Source organism: Phaethon lepturus, unplaced genomic scaffold (genome assembly GCF_000687285.1).
Source record: "Phaethon lepturus isolate BGI_N335 unplaced genomic scaffold, ASM68728v1 scaffold38244, whole genome shotgun sequence".
Classification (NCBI taxonomy): domain Eukaryota; kingdom Metazoa; phylum Chordata; class Aves; order Phaethontiformes; family Phaethontidae; genus Phaethon; species Phaethon lepturus.
This window is the reverse complement of record NW_010534904.1, coordinates 26934-51201: the sequence shown is the minus strand read 5'-3', so window position 1 is coordinate 51201 and position 24268 is coordinate 26934. Positions and strand designations below refer to the sequence as shown.

The 24268-nt window shown below is 35.2% G+C and overlaps 1 protein-coding gene across 1 annotated transcript in view; it reads right to left on the bottom strand.

Annotated features, from left to right (window-relative positions):
- The window catches only part of VPS13C (vacuolar protein sorting 13 homolog C (S. cerevisiae)), a gene marked incomplete at its 5' end in the record, with an annotated part of 91157 nt that overhangs the window by 41198 nt on the left and 25691 nt on the right, over window positions 1-24268 (bottom strand). Inside the window, 28 exons of the mRNA XM_010285641.1 lie at window positions 415-545; window positions 1408-1564; window positions 2740-2884; window positions 3278-3585; window positions 4019-4186; window positions 4646-4749; window positions 5285-5401; window positions 6401-6566; window positions 7484-7543; window positions 8387-8466; window positions 9221-9377; window positions 11369-11502; window positions 11947-12055; window positions 12855-13002; window positions 13313-13617; window positions 14420-14587; window positions 14895-14998; window positions 16326-16442; window positions 17782-17935; window positions 18588-18647; window positions 18805-18881; window positions 19305-19458; window positions 20085-20224; window positions 21216-21294; window positions 21954-22083; window positions 22432-22549; window positions 23192-23318; window positions 24030-24166. Of these exons, the coding sequence (XP_010283943.1) occupies window positions 415-545; window positions 1408-1564; window positions 2740-2884; window positions 3278-3585; window positions 4019-4186; window positions 4646-4749; window positions 5285-5401; window positions 6401-6566; window positions 7484-7543; window positions 8387-8466; window positions 9221-9377; window positions 11369-11502; window positions 11947-12055; window positions 12855-13002; window positions 13313-13617; window positions 14420-14587; window positions 14895-14998; window positions 16326-16442; window positions 17782-17935; window positions 18588-18647; window positions 18805-18881; window positions 19305-19458; window positions 20085-20224; window positions 21216-21294; window positions 21954-22083; window positions 22432-22549; window positions 23192-23318; window positions 24030-24166 (3854 nt within the window). The remainder of the gene's footprint in view (window positions 1-414; window positions 546-1407; window positions 1565-2739; window positions 2885-3277; window positions 3586-4018; window positions 4187-4645; window positions 4750-5284; window positions 5402-6400; window positions 6567-7483; window positions 7544-8386; window positions 8467-9220; window positions 9378-11368; window positions 11503-11946; window positions 12056-12854; window positions 13003-13312; window positions 13618-14419; window positions 14588-14894; window positions 14999-16325; window positions 16443-17781; window positions 17936-18587; window positions 18648-18804; window positions 18882-19304; window positions 19459-20084; window positions 20225-21215; window positions 21295-21953; window positions 22084-22431; window positions 22550-23191; window positions 23319-24029; window positions 24167-24268) is intronic.

Sequence of the window (24268 nt, the reverse complement as noted above, 5' to 3'; positions counted from 1 at the left end):
ATGTACAGCTTGGATCTGCTTCCTGACTATATAGGCACCATGCATCATCTAGGCTAGCAATTCCTGCTTTTCAAATTTTTATTTTGGATAACTGGAATCAAGGCTTGAATGAATCTAATCAAATGGTGGGTGGTTTTGTGGTTGGTTGGGGTTTATTGTGGTGTTTTTTTTTCTTTTTGTTTTGGTTTGTTTTTTTAGTGTGATTTTTAGAAATGCACTTAAACCCTTCAAATTAAGGGCATTCTCTGCCCGTAAAACCTCAAAGTTCCAGGATAAATTTCATAAGCTCCATAAGGCAAGCATTACAAAGCCAACACAGCCAAGAAATCTCTTGGTTTTACTATCTTGAGTTCTGTCCCTCTGAGAAGGTGAAGTTCCCGACCCCATTTGTATGGTAAAAGCTTTGTCACAAACCTGATTCATATCACGATTGTAGAGAGTTACTGAAAGTGACTCAAAATTAAAGTCAAATTTAAGTGTTGTATAACATTCCGCAGAAGACTGAACTGTAGAAACATTTTTTTGTCCAAAAGCAAAAGGAGGACCTGTCAATGAAAAGAAAATATTTTTACATTTTTTAGAACACTGGGCTAGTGGGTGGTTTTCTAGGTTTGCGGCTGGTTTTTTATTGGTTTTTGTTTTGGTTTGGTTTTTTAGAATTAAGATCAGCTAGTCACAAAAAGAGGAAAAGCTCTAAATGTAGAGGACTACTCAAAAAAATCTGCACTTTTATTTACCCAATATCTCTTTGTTCTATTCAATGCATACTAAAATTACCTCGCACAGAGTGGTTTAAGAACCTCAAAAAAAGCTGTCATTAATTTACTGCAGTTCTGCACTTGCTTTAAGGAAGAACTACAGGAAGTACTAAGACAGCTCAAGGAGTTTGCACTACTCTTCCTTCCAGTTTCTCCTCACAGTATAGCAATTCAACTGTTGGTTGAACAGTAATTTTTTGACATTGAGAATGTTAAGTTTTGGACAAAAATGGGATTTAGGCAAAGTGTGAACAATATTTCACCCAGAGACATACACTGTTTACATTAACACACTGTTTCAATACTAATAATATCCTTGATTGTTTTAATTGTGCATTAACATTCTAGGGTAGGTTGGTTTGGCTTTTTTTCAAACCATCTGCAACATATAACAGTCATTGATATAGACTGAAGAATACCATCCTACAAAAGATGAATTGCAAAAAACACACTACAAACTTTTGTTCATCAACAGCTCACACTCCATGTATGTGCATTCTTATCTTTAACTTTTCATGTACGCAATACATATGTAACAATTAAGAAAAAGAATTTATGTACACACATTTAACTGCTTCAGATAAATATGATGTTTGAATTTGCAAATAGCCCTCTGTCAAAACATATTTGGCTTTTGAATTGTACATACCCTCACAGAAATCCGATTCATTTGGAACTTTCCCTTTTTGAAGTATCTGTGTATCTTCAATGTTCTCTTGCACAGTATTTGGCTGGGAAGAAGCCCCTCCAAGGTTTTCAAGTAAAATTTTCATGACAACAGTCAGATCATCTTCACTGAGTGCAATCTGTAAAGTGATAAACACACAAACTTAATTTTCGGTGACAGTATTTCTTTCTAACACAGAATCCTGTCTTTACCAATAGTATGCAAATATTGAGAAGAAACAACATGCTGCTTCCACCATAAGCAAGCTGCCTAGTCAAAATGATCCTGGCCAAAACACCCTAAATAGTTTTCCCATTTTTTCTAAAATATCATTTGTTACTTGTTATGAACAAGAGTTACAACAAGAACTAACACTTTGCATGATAAACACTTTCTAGTCTTGTAAAGGCTGCTAAAACCAAAAAAATGAGTAATTGATGATCATAAGCACTTCTTAACAATTCACTAATCCAGAAACGTAATGAAATAACATGAAAGCCAAGATTTACATTGTATACACTAAAGCAATTGTCATTCAGTAGGTCTTTAAAGAGTTAATGAATCTGAATCCAATTAGAACATAACATGATAGGGAAAAAAATAAGCAGTAATAAGTGACAAAATGCAGTTACTTAGCCCATAATATGTTGTGTTAAAATATTTTTTCTACATATAAAAAATATTTTTTTTTTTTTACCGGTACTCCTTCAATATCTTATTCCTCTGTGCTTCACCAGGGCTACATTTGGCCACAGCACAGACAGAGGAAGGAAACAGTGTGCTCAAAAAATTAAACGGGCCCCCATCTGTTTTTACGCACTTAAATCCATATGGTTAATGTAGGAAAAGAGAAAGTAAAGCCCTCCCTTTGCAAAGATATCAACCATAATTTTGAACTGTTGTATATTAGAGATCCATATCTACCCCTTTGATTTCTAATAAACCTACTTAAACACTCAAATAATATGAATATTACAGATTAAACAGTTTAAAATCTTAAATCCAGATTTTAAATGCCAACTCAACAGGTAACCTCAACGACTTTACTGACTGTTGAGTGAAAGTATAGCTCCAACAGAGCCCTGGAAAATATATATAGGTTGTATTCTATTTGTATGCAGCTACATCAAAACTATTCACTATACAATATCAAAACTCTAACAGATCTATAAACTGGACAGTCAAGCTCAATGTCTTTTACCATTTTGTAAAGAATACAGACTGAAACAAGTTTACAAGCTTCTTAACTAGACTAAGTACTATTCTGGGAATATGTGTAACTTTTGATGTAGCTCTGATTTGCCATGATATTACCTGCATTGGTTTTAGGTCTCCTTTGATACCAATTGTTGGGGTCTTATGATACCAACTTGCTGCTAAATTTCTCTGGACCAGTAAAGTCAAACTCACAGGATGCAGAATTTCACAATCTGGTTGAGAATCTGTGGATATAATGCACCTACAAAAGACAGTGGAAGCAGCAGAGGAAAAATGTTTAGTAGTTGCAGAATCCCAAATAATATCATACTAATCTAGCAGAATTATCAGTATACTTATTTTTAAATTACTAATAATGTGTGCTTACAAGCACACATGCCCAGGTATACACTTAAGATGGACTCAGTTACTGTCCTATCATTCCCTTCTTTCCAAGAAGCTTTAGAAACTGTGGACACGTGTCCCTATCTAAAAGCAATCCTAAACTTTGCAAGGGAAGGGACGGGACATTTCTTTGGTTTTAGTATGTTTTCATCACCTATCACCTTTAAATAACAGAACAATGCTGCATATGGAACATGGACCTATTCTCTTTATGAACACTTTTCAACTCAGAAGAACACTCCATGGATACCTTGATAATTTCAAATGAGTTAGCTGCACATCCATGTTATCAATGACTGGAGGAAGAGAAGATTCATCTGCTGCAGACACCAGCTTGAATTCATTCTGAACTCTGATTAAGCCAAGATCAGCTACCATGGCATTATACGACGTTGAAGATTCAGGAACAACTATAACTGGAGCTTTCAAGTTGACATCCATTAAGAGACGGAAGCTCTTTTTGGCAAAGTCTTTCATGCTGGAAGCAGCCATTTCTGCTGCCTGGACAGTGACTGCAGTCAGGGCTTCTTGTGCCATTTGGAAATTGTTTAGGAAGTTCTATTGATAGGTAGTGAAAAAAGTAAGAGTTCTATGACAGCAAGTAATCCTTGCAAAAAAGACAATCCCCAGGCAAAAGATAAATTTAAGAAAAATAGTACAGCTGTGGCAGAAATATGAAACTTCTAATTCAGCCATGCAAGTTTCAAAAGAGAAAAAGGTTAAAATCATGCACAAGCTAAGACATTACTTGCCTATTTAATTTTTAAGATACTATTAAAAACTATCAACTCATTACTTGTTTTACCATCCTTCTCCTTTTTTGTTATTCTTCTATAAAGCAGTGCAACTTAAGTGACACTTCTTCAGCAAAATACTTCTATACGCTTGTACATCAGCTCACTGCAAGGTGCAGGTCACAAAGAGCTAATTACATTTTATTTTATTAAAAAAACTATTAATGTCAACAAAAGAACTGGATCTAATGTCTTACCAAGAGAGACATGAAGAATTTATGTAGGTAAATTATTTGGATGCAGCCCACTTTCAGAGACATTTTACCATCCACCCTTGACATATCAGCATAGGCTTCCCCAGCAGTAGCATCTGGATAAAGTGACATGTTAAATCTAAACACTTCATCTCCCATTATGGAGACAGCCTAGAAGATTAAGTCCATATAGTTAATACTCCCAGGCAGTAATCTGTGGTAGAATTATTGCTGAAGTTATCAAATCAGAAATATTTCCACAAAAAGAACAATGGCAACTTATCAGCAATACTTGGATGCACATAAGCTAGGCACAAAAGGAAATTGAATCAGCTACTTCATGGCATGTCTCTTCTCACTTGGTTATCTATAGTTCATTTTATATTCAACTCATGCTACTCAGAATTAAACATATCAGTGCAAACATGATTAAGAAGAATTAAATATTGAATTGAGGCATGCTTTAATTTCCTTTATTTCAGGGAAGTAACCAATGAAGTTTTGCTTAATATTTGGTAAATCAGATCATATTTAGTACCATACAACACAGTAAACCAACTACAATACTGTCATTAAATAACTTAAAGCAATAGGTCTTTTTGTTTGTTTACAATCTGCACAACATATCACCTTTTTGTGGATTGTTTTTGGATCAACATTTGTAATTACAATGTCCTGAAGTCTGGAGAAGACTTTAATCTTTTTAGTTTTCATAGTTACAGATGCATCCATTCCTGATTTGAGACAAAAGGAAGATCACAATTTGTTGTAAGTGCATTTATTAAGTAAACGCTTTTTAAAAAAGCATTACTTATTACTGCATATAAAGAATAAGAATAGCTTAGAATCCAGCATTGTACTATATAAAAACCTATGCCCAAGACAGAAGTCGTGACCTTACTACAGATGACAAATCTGCCAACATAAATTGACTCTAGGACTAGAGTAAAAATTCCCAACACTATCTAGGATCTACCTATGAAAAAAAGGAAGCTTCTGTTGTTTATAACATAGTGCCTTCATCTCTTTTAATTTTATTCCACTTAGAAATTAATTGCCTTCTTTTTCAAAGTCAAACATTTTCTTCCCTCACAGGCATTTTGGCTATTAAAATACTTAACTGCAATCATATCATACAATCAAAATATATTCAAACATGTTACAGAGACATCTACAATGCACACACTAGCCTTTCAGAAGTGAATGGAGGGGCATAACATATTTCTTGCTACAACCAACCAATCTAATATTTAAACGAAAAATCCTTACCTTGTACTCTAACATCTGCAATTCTACAGGTCTGATCACACAGTGTAATACTGAACGCATTTAGCTTTGCAGTGAGTTTTAATTCACAGATATCATCATGGGCTGCATTACTAGACACTGGATAGGAAACACAAGAAATAGACAAGACCTTAAGTCAATTTTTTAAAACAAATGTTAGATTATTTGCTTTGTACATACATGAACTACTTAAAAAGCAACCTGCCCTTATTCCCCGAAAGTTACTGCTAATTATTATTCCAGACATGAAATTATTAACACAGTTTTCTTCTGGCACAAAGAACAGCCACCAACTAACACAGGCAAATGGCAATCAAGATGATGTTTTTTTCTCCTCATTAATGTCTAGTTTTCACACAACAATATGCTGAATACAGTGCACATTTCATTACTTGAAACACTATCTCACATGAGAAATGTTCCTTTCTGTACAGAGTCGCAAGGCTAACTTAGGCATATTAGGTGAAAAAGGTTTCCGCAGCAAAACTGAAGGTGCCTGCAGAACACAAAATGTAACAGCCAGACACTGTAAACTCAATCCTAATAGATTTAGGATTGGAAAACCCAAACAACACTACAAACACAAGAATCCACCACACAGGACCTGACAAAACATTCTTAAGGAGCTTCCATACAAAAACTCATACTATTTCAAGGTTACATATACCAATTAACATAAGCACAACACCCTTCAATTCAGAACTTCTCTTTGCTTTCCCAGGGCTCAAGAATGTTTATTTTTACAGCAATGTAAGCACTCTGCAGAGCCTTCCAACTGGAAAGCAACATGTGACACTGAAGCTTTGGAAACACTTTGGTACTGTTCACAGCAACACCATTTATTTGACCTTTATTATAAAAGTTAGACTACTACCTAGGAAAAAGTTACATTGAGTAAGGAGAATTTGTAGAATTAAGCAACAGCAAAAGTATTTGGCTTTTTTTAAAATGAGATTATTTTCCCTCCATGTATGGTTGTGCATGCCTTGTTTTTCCACCAAAGAGACTGAGATGCTGTCACTTGAGATGGTATCCTTTGAAACCAAAGGCTAGATGCTGTTAAGCAACCCAAGTACGGCCTTTATAATACTGCATTACCTGGTTTAAGAGTACCTTGTTTCTCCTGTTCTTTTATTTGAGGCTTATGGTCTGATGCTTTATCAGTACTAGGAAGACCACCTGATGGAACACTGAATGTGAGGAAACTCATGACAGAAAGCAAAGCCTCTGTGTGAAGTACTATATCCAAACACGAAAAGTTGACCTAAAATGAGGGCAAGGAGACAAAGTAACATTGCTATTTAATAGCAGTCTACTGCTTAACAACTCAGAGTTACTGTGTCACAGAATTGAGAAAAAAAAGTCTTGCTCAATTTCACAAGTATCTCACCTTTCTATGTCCATTAACTTAACACCACACAAGCTCCAGAATAGATGAGGGACCTATGGAAGGGAAGCTTAAAACAGCTACAGAGGAACTGTGCCAATCTAAAAATTGATGCTTCATGTGGTTGTGCTTTTTCAGTAAGCTCTCTTATGTCTGCTGTATTTCATTGTGGACATTTTCAGAAACATGTATAGAGATATTTTAGTAGGTATGACACAACAAAACAACTAGATTCAAAATTTGCAATCCAAACATAAAGTACATGAATAGCAACTACTGTAGCCAATATTACTTAGTGAAACTTAGCATCAGTTAGCCAACTTCTCCGAGTCCAAAGCAACTCTTGGTAAATGCCAGTTTCACTGATACATTAAGGGATGTCAGCTTTCTTGCCTCTGAAATAATCCAGCCACTTCAAATTCCACATATGGCTGTTAAGAAGCAAGCTCCACCCACCATTACTACTTTAAAGGAAACATTTTAAAAACAAAATGGTCTGCTTACTTCAGAAGTCACAGAAGCCACAGAAAACTACACAAGAATAGGTGCTTTCAGGAGAAACAAAGTTTAAAAAAAAAAATTATAATTTATCTTTTTCCTCCTGGATTTCTCTCTGAGGTAGTTAAATATAAAGCAGTAAGCTTTATTGATAAAAGAGTGAGGGGTTTGAGTTTTGGTTAGTTTGGGGGTTTTTTTTTCCTCTTCAATAAGAAGACAAAGTGAGCAACTACCAAATTTACACAGCTGTTACTATTTGAGAAGCTTAAAAAAAATTAAATACATCCAGTACTTACATTGATGTTTTGCTTGATGCTTCCGTAAGTAGTAACAAAATCTGGTCCATCAGCATCAGCCTAAAGGAAAAAGAAAAAAGCCCAAGCACACAGTCAGTCTCCATGAATTAACCAAATTCATTAACTGAGTTTATTGAATTTACGCCCCCACACATAAGGATTATTCCCATTGCAAAAGAAAACAAAAGGAAAGTGATGAAGCGGGAAGAAACAAGTTCTCTAAACAAAGCACACGATCAAGGCAACCAGAAAACCAGAATGGGGTACTCACAGTTCTCTGCTCAGTGACATTTTATAGCACATATTATATTTTGTTAAAGTTTAACTGGCCAGTTAAAAAAAATTTTCTCTTACCTACGATCTATTTAAAAGTGGAGCAATTTATGCTTAGTACTTTGTCAGAACAAATTAGCTTGTTTTTCTCTCTAAAATCATGTCATTATAGATAAAAGTACAAGTACTCCACTGGTGCTACAACCCATCAGATTGCCAAGTATTTGTGCAGTTTTTAAGGGGCACTTTGTTTTAATAAAAGCTCAAGAACTCTAGCTACCAACAAATAACTCCTCAAACGCTAATTCTACCACCTCTCACTTAGGTAGGCAAAGACTCTCTCACCTATTAAGTTTCACAAGGGTACTAAACCATATTGTTCACAAAGAAGAATGAATACAAATAGTTGGCTTCACCATTGTGCTGACTTATGAAGCAAGGACTATATGGAACCAGGGGAGAGTGAAAGGAAATCGTCAGTTGAAAATAAGGTATTTGGGAGAAGACCTAGATAAGTTTTAGATACAAATCCTACAGGTTTTAAAACAAGCAAAAAATAAATCTAACACAGGCTAAGTATGGAAGCCTTATTTTACTCCCCATATAATCTTAGTTAAAAGGTATTGAAACCTTAATGTATTCCATTTTCAGAAGATGTTCATCTGTCTCACTTGCAGAATTAACAATGCAAAGAGGATCTCCTTTTGAGTCTGCAAATAAAGAAATAAAACTAAAGTATTTCCACTCACAAGCTTTACTCCACCTATGGAATGTCTCCATGTTAAGTTCTCCATTATATACTAATTATGTACTATTCTTGATGAAATAGTGAAAGCAGACATCTCTTTTCACTGAGAAGCTGCAGATTAAGCATTACCTTGTGAAATGCTGTATTCACTTTTTTAAAAAATTAAACTGGTCAAAATTAACTTATCTTGGCCCTGGAAGAAGATTCAAATTTGGAAAGTTATTTGCATTCCTATAATTAGTTTTGAATTCCTATCTTTTGATTTTTATATTCAAAACAATACTTTTCTACTTTGAATACATGGCTATTTCAGTTATTACTTCAATATAACTTTGAATTGTTACCTGAACAATCAAGGAAGCATGCTGGATTTCCAGTGCCACTAGAACTGGTATAAAGCACAGATTGAGAAGCTCATCAAAACTCTCTGAACAGATAGAATACTTCTCAGGAATGATCATTCCTACCTTGAGTAGGCAACTAACTCAAATTAACTCAAGCTAACTCTAGCAACAGGAGTAAAATCTGGTATCAGTTAAAACAGACCAATTGAATCCAAGCCACAGAGAACAGCATCATTAAGTGAATTTGGCATGCAACATCCTGCCCTTCCCCACCTCGCTAATTACCATTTTTGACCATGCTATACTCTTGCTACAAATAGCTGATTGCATACACAGTGTACTGACTACATACCAATTTTCTAGAAGACTTACCATTTATTTCAATGCATCTCATCATAATTTTTTTCAGATAGGCTGCTGCAGTCAATTCATGATTTCTGATTTTGGTTTCAGTTCCAAGCTGTAGCACAGTTAGAATATGTAATGGATATCTCTCCTTCTGAACCTGCTTTGTCAAAGTTATTACAACCTTGAATACAGAAAGGGAAATAAGTTCACCGTTTCAGTAAAGCTGTCCAGATATTATGGCATGCAGTTATAACTGGGCATTATCTCCTCAGATAAGCTTCAAAAGTAGTATAATCTAGACATTTTACCTTTTCACAAAGAGAACCTACAACACCAGTTTGTTAAAGATTATTTTTCGTCACTCCTGTGCCTCTGTTCCTCTTGGCCAAGCAACCAACCACTACTTAACTCCTCCAACAAAAATCCCAAGTCTATTAATTTGGGTAGAATTTAATTTTCTTGGTCTAAGCAGTACCTCTTTACCTTGTCAAGCTATACTTTAGTTTTCTAATCAGACACTACACAGTGCTACAACAGAGTTTGAATATGGAAAAAACAGTTACTACAAATCATACAGGGTCTGGAAAGAATGGCAGTAGAGAACAGATCGCAATCTTTGAATATCTGATGCTATGCAAATAAAAGGACACAGCAATGTCTCAACATGACAATTCTTCACTTACAGAAGGCTTTAAGGATTTCATTGATTAGAATGTTGAAAATGAGAAAAAACCTTGTGTTTCTAAATGTAGATGAAATTAAAGTAGAAGAACTAGATATAGTTATTAATGAACAATGTTAATTTCAATGCAATTATTTCATGAAGCAATTATCTTTCATTCTTCAGAACTAAAAACAGTGCCTCAACCTAACAATTTACCACATAAGGCTTTTAAAGAAATGAAGTTTGTCAATGCTTCGCCGGCATCATGTGACATACTCTTTGTACACTAATAAATTAGTATTTTATCATTAATCACCCAACATACATAGCCCACAGACAACGTGGACACTACCCTAGCAAAAATTTCCATGTGAAACATGTCTAAAACCATATTAAACAGGAGAGAGTTGTTCATAAGATATATTAAGTAAGACAACATGGAGCACTGCAGGCTAGCCTAGAATATGTCTCAGTCCTACTATTAAAGAAATGCTTCACAGTCAAGACAGCAAACCTGAAAGTTAAAAGCTGCCAAACGTACTAGCAATATGTGTTGGATAACTACGTGCCATTTATTGACAGGTACCTCATCAACCAACTGTAATTCTGCAAAAACTGAGAAAACCGAAAACCTGGGATGATATCAACTTGCCACCTGTCTACACTTCAGGTGTGGGACAAATATTTCTAATGCCCTTAAAACTAAGTTTTCTTATATGATTTCATATCATGGTGGCTGGGGATAGGAGGAAGTTTCTTGTCTTTGAATACAACTCTCACTCAGCAACAGAATAGTTTTAGGTTTGAAGTTGGTTTTCTTCCCTGTCCAAAAAAATAGGCACCCAAACTTTGTATGGACAAAAACATCCACAGACATTTAGCGAAACAGAAAGTATACACACACAAAAACACCCCAAACCAAACTACCAACAAACCCCAGTGTTACTTAAAGTAATCTGTATACCTAAGCTGTTTGGTCTGACTTGCAAAAAGAAAGGCCATGCTGAGCTCTTCACACTTAAGTATCACAGATGTCTTCAGAGAAAAACACATGCTTGGACGATTTCTTCTGCTTAGGTATCTCTGGTAATTGATTGCTTGTGCATTTTGCCAGTACCTTACTTACAACCTAACCTTCAGACTTAGTATCTCTAAGGGAAAAATACTAGCTCTAGTTTAACTAGTTCAGCTGGTTTGTTACGAAGAGAATCATTCACATCATTACGAAGGATTAAGACTAGGTGAATGTAGGACATCTAAAAGAAATATGGTTTTCCCTGTTAGATGTACTGTATGTTAAATATTCTACAAATAAAACCTCACATAATACAAATGAAAACAGCTAAAGAAACAGCTGAAGAATCTGGGTTCTGTGGGGTTTTTGTTTTGTTCTTGTTGGTATGTACCATCTTCTTTAAACAGTTAAAACAGACTTTATAGCCCACTACTTCTAAGAAACAGTTGAGTACTGGACTCAGTAACAATAAATTTTACTGATGGATACATACCTCTTTGATTTCAAAATTAAGTAGCATATTGATGACATCTTCATTTAATGTTACTTTTCTCTTTTCAGTCATCATTCCTTCTGGAGCGCTCTTATCCTGTGTCAAAACCGATTTCTCCATTTCTTTGATTTTACCTGAAGCATTCAATAAATTCACTTAACTTTTGAAATTGCCACCATTTGTTTGGCTCAAGAAACATACCCAATTCTTTAATTCATTTAGATAGCTTACGTTCACCTAACATAAGCTGGCAACATTTCCACAAGCAGAGCCTTGAACTTCAGAGCAGGCAAAGGAAATAGAAACGTGTTCTGGCAATAAGACAACTGACATCTCAATACCTTGCTAGTTCTATGACAGATTAGCTAACACAATTACCAAATTTTGCCTTGTAATGTTTCCACTTTTTTTAAGTATTAAACTATGAACACTGTCCTTGCAAAATGAAAAAGAAAAGATTTTATGGCTTACACATCATACTCCCAGATCTAAGCTTGCTTTACAGATAATAAATGCCTTGCATCATTCCTTAAAGCTAACACACTTAATATTCATGACAAACAAATTTGGACTCTGACCTTCCTTTTGCAGTACTGATTTTGTATGGGTTTGTTTTTCCTCTGCTTCACCAAGGTTTTCTGCCAACACTTTGAGAAAGACATTCAAATCCTCTTGACTTAACACAACCTACAAAATTCCAGATCACAATTCTCAGGACAGACACATTGTTCGTTAAACTTATCACCAGCTAGCAAAGCAGAACAATGTTACCTGGAAAGAAGAGTGCTTATTTACAGGTATTTTGTCAGCAGCATTGTCCCTTAAATAACACAATTAAATTCTTTTAACCGCTTTTTGTTAAAGGATTAGGAGATTAAAGAAGGTTGTGACTTCTAAAGCTGTATCAATATATATCGCAGCCTTTATTTAGCATATCTATGCTTTTAATACTTTCCTGTAAATGACATGCTACTTCATGATATTTTAATTTCAGTTTCACCCAAGATGTACCTGGTATTTTCTTTCACAGTATATAAATTGCCACAAAACACAACTATCTTGAAGTCATTCAAGGGAGATAGGCAAATATTTCCATAAATTTAAATCCCTCAAGAAGTTTCCATTTTTAAAGAAAAAAAAAGCACTGAAAAAACTCACTTACAGAACTGGTCACAAAAACATTTGATTTAAGTTTGTCCTGCCTTATGGCAGGGAATAAACAAAACTTGTTGACATGCCTTTCAGTTTTCTCTTTTCTTTCTGTCAGTTTAATAAATGTACACAGCAGTTTGTGTGTTTTACATGACCCTTTCAAACCTCTACATTCACACAGGTTAAGTTAAACCCTGTTGACATCCCAGCTCGCTCCACGGCTAATAAAAATTTGCAGCTTGTTGCATCTTTGTGCCCAGAAATAACATAAAAGGTTAGTCTTACGTTAAGTATTACCATGAGCTTCTCACCACCTTCTTTTCACAAGACTTACATTCATTGTATCCAGATACCCCGTGATCTCCAATACCGGTAATTTGTGAAACCAAGCTGCAGATAGATTCCGTTTCACAGACAGGCTTAAATTAATAGGGTGAAGAATCTGAATGTCCAGATGCGACAAACATGTCTCCATAGTGGTCCTTAAAACAAAGGGAAAATAAAAACAAAACTTCTAACTTTCCCACCATGCATTCAGTAACACGTTACATTTTCCAAGTAGTATCTTAAAATGTCAAGTATAGTATCTCCTTAGGCTTAAACAGCTTCCTGAGCGGAACTGTATCTTATTTTACTACTGATTTATCTGCCCTTAAAGATAACAGATCAGTATTTTAACACCAAATATTTGATATTGTCACCAACCATGGTTTCTAAGCAAGTAGATTAATATCCTATAGAGTATTAATATTACCAAGTAGGTGAGGCATTACTTAGTAAAGTGCACTTTACCTAGACAGTTTCAGCTTTGTCAGCTGCACATCCATTTTTTCAATGACTGGAGGGAGCGAACTGTCTTCTGGAGACACCAAGCTAAACTGGTTCTGAACCTTGATCAAGCCAAGATCTATTACTATAGCATTGGGGGAAATGGAAGACTGAGGAATGACTATGACTGGTGCTTTCAAGTGAATGTCCATTGCAAGTCGAAAACTCCTTTGAGCCAGATCTTTTACACTGGTAGCAGCCTTTTCTGCAGCTTGGACTGTAGCAGCACTCAGTGCCTCCTTAGCTGCCTGAAAGTTGTTCAGGAAGGTCTAAAATAAGCAGTTGAAGAGAAAGGAGAAATGTCTGTAAGCAGTTTTTTTAATCTGAATTGCTCTCTTATTTTACAACATCAACCACAACCAATGTCAACCACCAATTATGCTGCCTACTGTGTTAAATTTTCTCTGGGGAAAGATGACCAATTGGCTTCTGTCATGACCTCTGATAGAGGGTCAAAAACATACCAACCGATACAATCCACTCATTTTAAATCCATCCCTACTTTTTCTTCCTTCATTAGATACAAGATTCCTTCACCTCATTAGTTTTTGGGGACGTACTATTTTTAGAGCCCCACTTTGCCCCCAGAGAATACTAATTCCTATTAAAGCCAGTACTGAATAACAGAAAGCCCACTAGTGGCTTATTGAAAGGGACAACATGAGGATACTTGACAAAGGTACAAATATTTACAGTGATTAATTTGCAGTCCTCATAGCATCTAACCTTGCAGAAAGTTTTGCCTCTAGTGTCAGCTCAGGTATCTTTGCTATGAACTGAGGTTTTTCCAAGGGTGGAGAGGACAGAAACACAAAACCCATTAAAATACCTTAATAGCACCAAGTTTTTCTCTATTCCAAAGCAGAGGGTAGGAAGTGACCCACTTGCACTGTGTTAGTTTTTGAAATTCAAACCAGTTAAAGCTTACTTATCAAAGTTTTTTAATAGTGGACACAAAATTAAGCCTATCCTTTCTCTTTCAGAAACTTGTTATCACTTGCATTGAGGACACAAAAAAGCAAGACTAATTTGAGAACGCAGCAGAAACCTAGAAAAGAAAAACAGACTTACCAGAAGAGACATGAGAAATTTGTGAAGGTATACTATTTGAATACAGCCTACTTTCAAAGATATGGTACCATCCACTTTTGACATGTCAGTGTAGGCTTCTCCCTCAGTAGCATATGGATCTAATGTCATATTGAAATTGAAAACTTCATCTCCTACTATAGACACAGCCTAAAAAGAGAGAAACATTACCTATCAGCCATCAGCAGCTTCTAAAAAGATATTTAACACAAAGAAGAACAGAATATATTGTCAGTCTATTGGATGTACAAGTCAGATTTAATTTTCCTTTCTTTAAATCTTTTTGGACATCCATTCTTCCAGTATGAAAACTATGCTCTACCATGTATCTTATTTGAAAAGAGGTATTCATGACGAATCAAATACTTTAAAAAGCGGAATATGTATTACATTTCACTTTTATACACACAAAACTAACAAAGAATCAAGTAAAATTTAAAATCTTGTAGTTGAGTACTTTTTTATGAAGGGTCCGTGAATCAACATCTGTGACAACTATGTCTTTAAGTCGGGCAAAGAATACAGTGTGACTTGGCTGAAGGAGAAGAGATGAATCAAGACCTGTAAAGAGATAAACAGTAGTATTGCATAAAAAGTAACACTCATTTTCAGGATGGGGACACATGACACCAGAAGGGGCAGTATGAAAAGGTTACAGAAATTAGACATTGCAACAAACAATTATTTTGTTAATAACTTGCTAAATTCAACAAAGGTTTTAAGAAACCCACAAAAGAATACCTAAACACACTTGATTCTCTGTTTCCAAATGAAATAAGTCAGTTACCACATCCCTTGCTGAAGGGACTGTAAATAAGAGCTGTATTGAATCCAAGGCATTTCAGTCTCCCTGTATTAAAATCAGAATAATTAGAAGACATTCCCCAACTACCAAAACTTCTCCAAAACAAGAAAAAAGTATGCTAAGCTCTGGAAATAGACTTTTTGCACTTTCAGTCAGACAAAGAAGATACGTATATTGTCTAGAGCGCAAACCCAAGTCCATACACTATGCTGTCTGTTATTAAACCGAGAATGTGACCATACTACAGATTTGAACAAAATAAAATAGAAAAAATTTCTAATAAAATAGAAAAAATTTCTAATACAGATACTGTCTCAATATCAGTCATCTCGGGAAAGAAATATTCAAACAATAATCCATCTCTTAACCAAGCTGCTAAAGTTTACTGAGATTTTCTATCAAAAAAGATGTTACTATACTGTATTTGAATGCAACACTTCTGTATACAAAATCGTATGCGAATACATCATACAATTCAAAGATGCGCACAAGTAAGAGACTTCTTATGAACAGTATTACATATTTTTGTATATCACACATTCTTAAATATTCATACTAAGAGTTTCGGCAGCTATTAGGACAGCAGCTATAGCCAAACTTGGAAGTGAAACTTCCCCTCACCGCCCCTCTCTCTCTCACAGAATTATTGATAGCCCCTCCGAGGGGTAAAAAAGAACCAACAAAACCAAAACGAGAAACCCAAACCAACCTTAGGAGTCAAAACCAAAGAAAACTGTTTTAAGGGGTTTTTTTTTAATCCTAAATAATTCAGGTATAGCAGAAAAATAGCCAAAGCTTAGTACAACATGAGAAGCCACCCATAACCTAGCTGTTTCAAAGCATGAACCCAATTACCTGAAGAATAATATATCACACTTTTCTAGCCAGAGACTAAATAATTATGACAGACTAGAAGATTGACTTTGAAAACAATACCACAAGCCGTGTCTGTACAGATAACAATAAAAAAAAAAAAAGTCGGATGCTGAAAATTTACACTTCAAATACATTTTAGTCCAACTATTAGCAGTTACTTTGAAACTAAACTACTGCATCAGTTACTACTAACAAAGAATTTAATACCTTGTATCTTGATCTCTGCAATGTTCTTTTTTTCATCACAAATATTTAAACAGAAGGCATCCAGCTTGGCAAAGAGTTTGAAGTCAAAGACATCCTTATCCTTGGAAGGTCTACCCACTAGAAATAAGAGAAGGAGGGATTTTCAAGGTACATATTCATATTTTCACTCCAACTCCTGAGAGTATTTGAGGGTTGTTTTGGTCTAGGGATTTTTGGCATTCAGATGACTTAGTTTTGTTTCCTACAGTTTCTTTCATCACCACTATCATGATTAAGTGTGTAACATCCCATCTCAGAGCAACAAGTCTTAATCTGAAGGCAACTCTACTGATAACAGTAAAACATGTCAACATTTGCTTTCTATGTCTGATATTTCTCCCATCTAGTGATGGCTCTCTATTGGAACAATTTTACTTTTTTTAAAATGAAGGGTAATTGCTGGGTTAAGAGGAAATAAATTGCACACTATACATATTCCTAACATTAAGTCAATAACTCATAAGTTCACAATAGTGGTTTTTTTCAGGTTGTCTTGTTATAGATTATTTCATATTCCAAGATCCTAATGTTGGAAGTTTTCTCTTAAAGCTTTTAAGAAATGGCAAACCTTGGAAGCCTATTACAGGCATCCAACACCCAGGTTTTACGAGAGCAAGTGTTAAGGCTGGGGAGAATAAGGTGAAGTCATGTACAAGTGTCAAAAAACTATCTATGGAGGAAGACCAGAAGCCATCAGACCTCACTGATGGTCTGCACCTTCACTAACCAAGAGTGGCCAAGTGTTAATCCAAGACCTCAAGTGCTTATGGACTTTCTTAACTGTACACAACAGCAGTGCGTTTTTAAGCCTGCAAATTCAAACCCAGGCCATTTAAAATTTTAAGTGATTCTGAACACTCTTCACTAGACATCTCATTTCCAGCTCACCTGATGCTTGAGTTTTGCACTTAGTATTAAAGACAGGGCAGCTGCTCACCTCTGAGCCTATTTTGATAAAAAGTCATTTTTTGCTTCAGTGCTACAGCAGCAGCAAGATTTTCATTTGGCTAGCAAAAGACTTGACTACTTCTTTGAAAGTATATTTAAGTTGCCTAGATCAGTAACAAATAGTACTTTGACGATAATGCTAACCTCTTTATTTTACCACGAACACTAAGATCATGCTGCTGTTTGAGTCCTCTAAACTCACAGAATTCGAATAAATGAGATTTCAAGTCTGTTTGTGAAATGACAAGGAAACACAAGAATAGAAATCTCACTGGAAGGCACCATTTATGATCATTGTTTCATTTATTGTTTTTTCTTAAATCAGTCCTCCAGCATGGTGAGCCACAGTCAGATGAGCTTTGGTCTTCACCCCAAACTACAAAGCTAATCAGGTTTCCCTGGATTTGATCATTTTGCCAGCATGCAACACATCCTTTCAGAACCATAATTTTGAGAAATACAACTGTACCTTTCTTCAATCTAGTGTCACCTTCTTGCTTTTCATCTTTAGTTGGTGTGTCTCCACTACTTTCATTGCCTGATGGACTAACAGCTGTTAGGAAACTGAGAGCAGACATAAGGGCCTCTGTATGGAGTAGAAGGTTCAATGATGAAAAAGCTACCTGTTGAAAATATGAGACTCCATATGACAAAAAAATAACTTGGAAGTGTAAGAGTTGAAGTGAGGTGCAAAAATCACCCAATGGAATATAACTATCTCTTAGAAACAGAAAAGCTGCATGTGTTACCAGCAACAGATCATAAAGGAAAAAAGCTTTCTGTAAAGCCAAACAGTGGTAAGAAAAGTGGTATTTCAGACTGAAGAATCAGAACATGCTCATCCCTGCTCTCCCCCCACCAGAAAAAAAAAAAAACAAACTCAAATAAATTTAGGCTTTGTAGTAAATTTAGCCAAGAGTGCTGATTATGTGGGCCACAATACAGATTATCTGACAGGAAGGGAAAGACTTCTAGACCCCCCTACATTTTCCTATACATTTGAACATCATGATATCGTATGCATGAGAATGTGCATTCTTAGGTTATTTTGAATTTTATCCACATGAGCTAGCTAGACAGTTTTTCATCATAGTTCAGAAACAGAGTAACATACTGCTCTTATTAAATCGTATAAAAACTTTCAAGTACTTTTTAACTCTTGGAATCTCCCTGCTGGGAGGGCCAGGAAACAGGAAAGCCAGAAGCCCCTTATTGACTCCTCCCTTCTAAGCAAGGAAACACAGAAAATAAGCAATATAATCTGCAAGCACTCACTTGAATCATCTGTTCAGTGTTGTCAAAAACTGTCTGAAAGTGTGGCCCATTTCTGTCAGCCTGAAAATAATGATTCGCACCAAAGTTAATATTAATTCCAACCAGTCAGCGTGCTCTTCAGAAAACACAAATCAACCCACTAGCTCTGAACAGTAGGTTTAAGACATTATAATATATAAAAGCATTTTTAAATAAGTTTTAAAAGCTTTATGTATACCTTGATATATTCCACCTTCAGAAGGTCTAAGCCAGGCTTATCTGAGGAACTAATAAGATGAATGGGTGCTTTATGACCTGCAACATACCACATGAAATACGCAAGAATTAGGGTAATTTCTGTTCTTTCAGAACCAAAGACTTTGTGTCTTAAAGACAGGCATTAACCTTCAATACTGTTTGTTTAAATACATTGCACCACCAAATATGAGCCACTGGTTTCTCTTCATTAAGTCCAAAATGACAAGTCTGTACCCCTTCTCCATCCAAAGACTGAGCACTAAGCTATCTAATAAGCATTGTAGTTGGAGTCCAGAGCTTATCTGCTGTACCAATGGGACAAGCACTGCCAATGGACAGTTGTATGCTAGGTACTGTAACTGGAAAACCAGAACAACATTTAGATTTCAGTGAGCACAAGAGGCAGGAAAGCCCCAGTTTCAGACTAACTGCTATAAATATATACACACAGTAGTATACTTCTCTTGCATTGCTTATTACCTCCAATTTCATAGTAATCCAAGCTTATTTTCTTTAAGTAAGATACCGCTGCTAAATTATAGGTTCTGACAGTAGCTTCTGTCCCAAGATGCATTACATCAAAAACAAGTACAGTTTCTTCAGTTTTCTTTTGCCTGGTGAATTCTACTAAAACCTGGATGAGCACGAGAGACATAGTTATACCATCTTTTCACATGCAGTATTCTAACCATTCAAACAAAAAATAAAAAAAAGGCATAAAATTAATGCCTTGCCTGCTTTACTGGAAATATTATTTTTATTACAGAGTTAAAGTGTAAAAATAAAAACAAAGGAGTGATCATTTGATGTTGAGAGATACAAATATCATATAACTATTTTGGGATTTGCTCTTTGCAAGTGACCTGCCTGGTTATTTACTTTATTCTTCCAGTGCAAATTTTGCACCCCCCATGCCCAAATTATGACTTGGTACTATTATTTTTCATGAAAAATATTCCAGTAAGGGTTTTTTTTTCCAGATTTTTTTTAATACATATAAATACTTCATCTGTGTGTATGTGTTTTATTTTTATATAAAAATATATATATACACACAAACTATATATAAAAACACCCATATGCATACCATATATAAATAACTCATCCATAGAAATATGTATGTATATACACATGTATTTTTTTGTTTGCTGGCTACGTTTTTGCATCCACTAAATCTGGAGAACACTGATAATAGAATATTGGATTTTTTTTTTTAATATTCCTTATGTAGAAGGTAAAAATAGAATTAAAGAGACATACCTCTTTAATTTCAAACTTCAACTGAAGATCTGTCAGTTCCTCTTTAGCAGGCTCCTTATTTCTTATTTCTTCTCCTTTAAGTAGTGACCTGTCAGTTGATTCAGAACTTTCCTCAAAATCAAAATACTCTTCTTCGGAGTCTACAGAAGAAAAGTGACCTCCCCCTTAGTAAACATTTTCCAGAAACAAGGATAAATATCCCACTCTCTCTTTCCCACTCCAGTGGGGTTTTTAAACTGTATGAGCAGTTTAAACCTAATCTGACAAACTATGCTTTTTAGATCTATATTGCTTTCTTACCCATTGGATGAGAAGTGAAGAAAATTAAAGCCTCATCTATTACGGAAAGCACTAGAGTTTAGCTGTATCATTAGACATTCAAGAACACATATAAGGAAAACCAGTTATAAAGTAAGTTCCAGGAAACAAGTTTCCCAGGTTCCACTATAGGAAAGTTCAACAGCCACTGAAGTAAATGCTCAAGTCCACAGCATCAATACAGTAATTTGCCATTTGTTAATCTAGCTCTACATTTTCAGAAAAGGAAGAGCTTTGCAAATGCAAAACACTCAGGACAGTACGCCTGTGATCTTTGTAACAGTATATTTTTACCAGATATTGGCTGCTTAACACAAGTGTATGCATCCTTTAGACATGTTACTCACCTTTAGGGTGTGCCCACCCTAAGGTATGTGTCCTGAAGTGGCAGCAGCAGCAGATTAGATTTAGCTAAATCTGTTTTTAGACTTAAGTCAATTCTGAAATAACAGGCTCCTTAATACTATCTGCTAAAGAGATGTCTCATGACATCTGAATAATTAAATTGTTTTGCTAATGACATCCTAATACAGTTATTAATAGCTTGCTTATATTTGAAGAGGTTGCTTATGCATAATACTAATTAATAAAAAAGTATTTTTTTTGCTTTTTCAAAAAAGCAAGGTTATCATTATGAGGTAACATCAGCATCCTAATCAAATCTTCTTATGCACTTGAAGTTAGAGATGATCCATCATACTCATCTCTGGTGTCCTTATAACATGTTTTAAGATCAATAGCAGCCTGAAAATGTTAACTATTCCATAAGTCATGGCTTTCTACTTTTACAAAGGCATATCTGTAGCTTCTTACCTGACACTATTTCTGCTAACAACTGGGGTGTATTAAGTAACCCTTTACTAGCAACAGGAATTGTGGGAATAGCCGGTACCTAGAGGGAGGGGAAAAAAAAGAAAAACAAACACACTATTTTAAAGTTTGTATAACTCCATATGTTCAGTCATATTTTCTGCTGCTGATGCATGTTTCACCTTGCCCCCCCTATATTACTTATAGAATCATAGGGTCACAGAATCATTAAGGTTGTAAAAGACCTTTAAGACCACCAAGTCCAGCCATCAACCCAACACCACCATGCCCGCTAAACCACGTCCCAAAGTGCCACCTCTACATGTTTCTTGAACACCTCCAGTGATGGTGACTGCATCACTTCCCTGGGCACCTGTTACAATGCTTGACCACTCTTTCAGTGAATAAGTTTTTCCTAATATCCAATCTATACCTCCCCTGGCACAAATTGAGGCCATTGCCTCTTAGAAAGGTCAGTTTTGCCAATACTTACATTGAAACCAGCATGACAATGACAAGAGCTAAGCTAGCCTTGTTTGAATAAGCCCAGCATGTTCTGATAGGAAGTCATAAGGAAGACACTTTGCCTAACTTGGCTTGGCAACAGATCTCTTATTTCAAGCAAAAAAGACCACAGACATTATCAGGAATTCACAATTACAATCATCACTTCAGTGATGTTATTGTTTTTACTTCAGTTGGTAAAAAAAAAAAAAAGGTAAGCTATTATACTCAGCTTACCTTTGTGCTTGGAGTTGACACAGATGACTTCTGAGGCAATGGAATGCTATCAATCAGATCAAAAATTGCCTTGATTTTCTGGTCAGAGAGTCTGATATGCACCAAAGGAAGTCCTCCTGACACTTTAAACCTTTTTTAAAAAAAAAAAATTTGATTGAACTCCAAGACGAAAAAAGTACATACCAATTCTTGATTTAAATCTTACCAATATCTATACTCATATATAAAGATCACATTGCACTAAAGCTAATGGTTCTGCATTCTTGGCTCAGTTTAAACAATATAGTTAGTAACCCATAAAGGTGACCAGGGAACTACTAGCCAAAAAAGGTTTCGTAAAAAGTAGTAAGCTAGTTCCATTTCTTCAGTTAATACATTCAAATTATAAAGTGTAACTGAACCTTTGGGGAAAATACAATTTTGTTTTCTGTAAGCACCAAGTAATTAAAAAGAAATCCTTTCAACATTAATATATTACTTCGCCATCCTGGTATCTCTTTCCACCATCGATTTGGCCAACTGTACATGAATATCCATAGGCTGTAATACGTGTAAAGTTGATGGATGTTGAAAACGAGCCTTCTTCCAGTCTTCACCTGCAAATGTCGAGTAAGTTTAGATGAAAAAACATCGCTTCCTAATTGCTTTAATTAAGGTACATTAAAGGAATCAAATGGCATCACTAGGAAAGTATAAAGAACACACCCACAAACTAGAGAAACCTAGAACAATTTGGGTAAAGTATTTTAAGAGCTTTTGAGCCCAGTTTCAAAAGTTCTTAACACTACATTGCCTTAGCAACCTTAAGCCCAGTTCTACACTACAAGACGCGTCTGAATATAGAACCCTAAAAAAAAAAAATAGGTGCCTGGATATATAAATATAAAAAAATAACCTGGCATTCTGTTGACTGCACAAACTTAAGTCCAAATGAAGTATTAAGGCCAATTTCAGCTGTATTTTCCTGCATATGATGGAAAACTTAATAGTTCTATGCATTTATGTTGCTTGCTGACATCAAAGAGGTGATAACACAAGTCCAAACAAAAAGCCATCAGCTATTTGAAGAGAAACTAAGAAATTTTTTCACAGTTTAATACCAGATGCATATTATAACCTATCTTTTAGTTAACTACTGGTTTGGTTTGCCTTTTTTCTTTAAAAGACGTCTTTGTTTATTAAATGTAGGTAGCCTTCATCAATCTTTTGAGTAAAGGGCAACTATGTTGTTTTGTTACCTGGTCTTCCAAAAAGAAGTTGCACATTTTTTATTTCCACATCAAACTTGTCATAAGCTTTGTCCATAATCTCCTCTAAAGATGAAAAGCTAGAAGCTTGACTACTGCCTTGATTTATGCTGTTGAGCTAAACACGAAGGACAAGACAAAGTTAAGTCTAAAACTTACATATATGTGCTATTAATTCTAGTGGAGATGGAGATTCATAGGAGTTTATGATTGACATTTGGACTATTACAGAGAAGAGATCTTAATTCATTTCACACCACTTACCAAGAATAAGTAGGGTTTTTTTTTTGTTACTTCTATCCATCCGCTTAACTCACATTATGCAAAAATAATTTTTCTTATTAGTTTACAAGTTTACTGCTGGAGTGCAACTAAAATAAATATCTTAACAGTCAGCTCAAATAGCGTTAAATTATTGTAGTCTTTCAATTTTACAGGAACAAGGGATCCAACTTTCAAACTCCAAGAGAAAAATTACATTCTCTTGTATTAATAAAAGGCATTTAGTTTTATGAAAAAGGAAACAAAATTTCATGTGTTTTGCTGAAGAAATGGAAGATTAAATTATAAGCTATTACAATCATGACTGCAAAGTGAAAACATTTCCTGGGAAGATTAACTTATACCAGTACATCAAAGACAACTTAACAGCTCTGAATATTGATCAAATTGCTGACCCAAATTTATTTGATAAGAAATACAGTAAGTTAAAACACATTCACACAGACCGTCTTTGCCTGCTAAAAACAAGATAGTTTCAGATGACAGCTATGTTAAGAGAAAAGAATATTTTCTTCCTCTGAGCTTATAAGAGAGGTCATTTATATACCTGAAGTGTACCGAAGTCCAAAATCAGCAACTCTGATTTTTCATCGTAGAAACCCGTCTGTGGAACCACAAGGTAGGAAGGTTTCAGATTAATCTTCAGGTCAAGGACTTTCCGCATTTCAATAATGTGAACTAATCCTTAAATAAAAAAGGAAAAGACATTAAAATTGAAATGCTATACACAAGTCAAACATTAGTGCCAGTCAAATTATAAAAAGGTCCTATCTATCCAAAAGACAC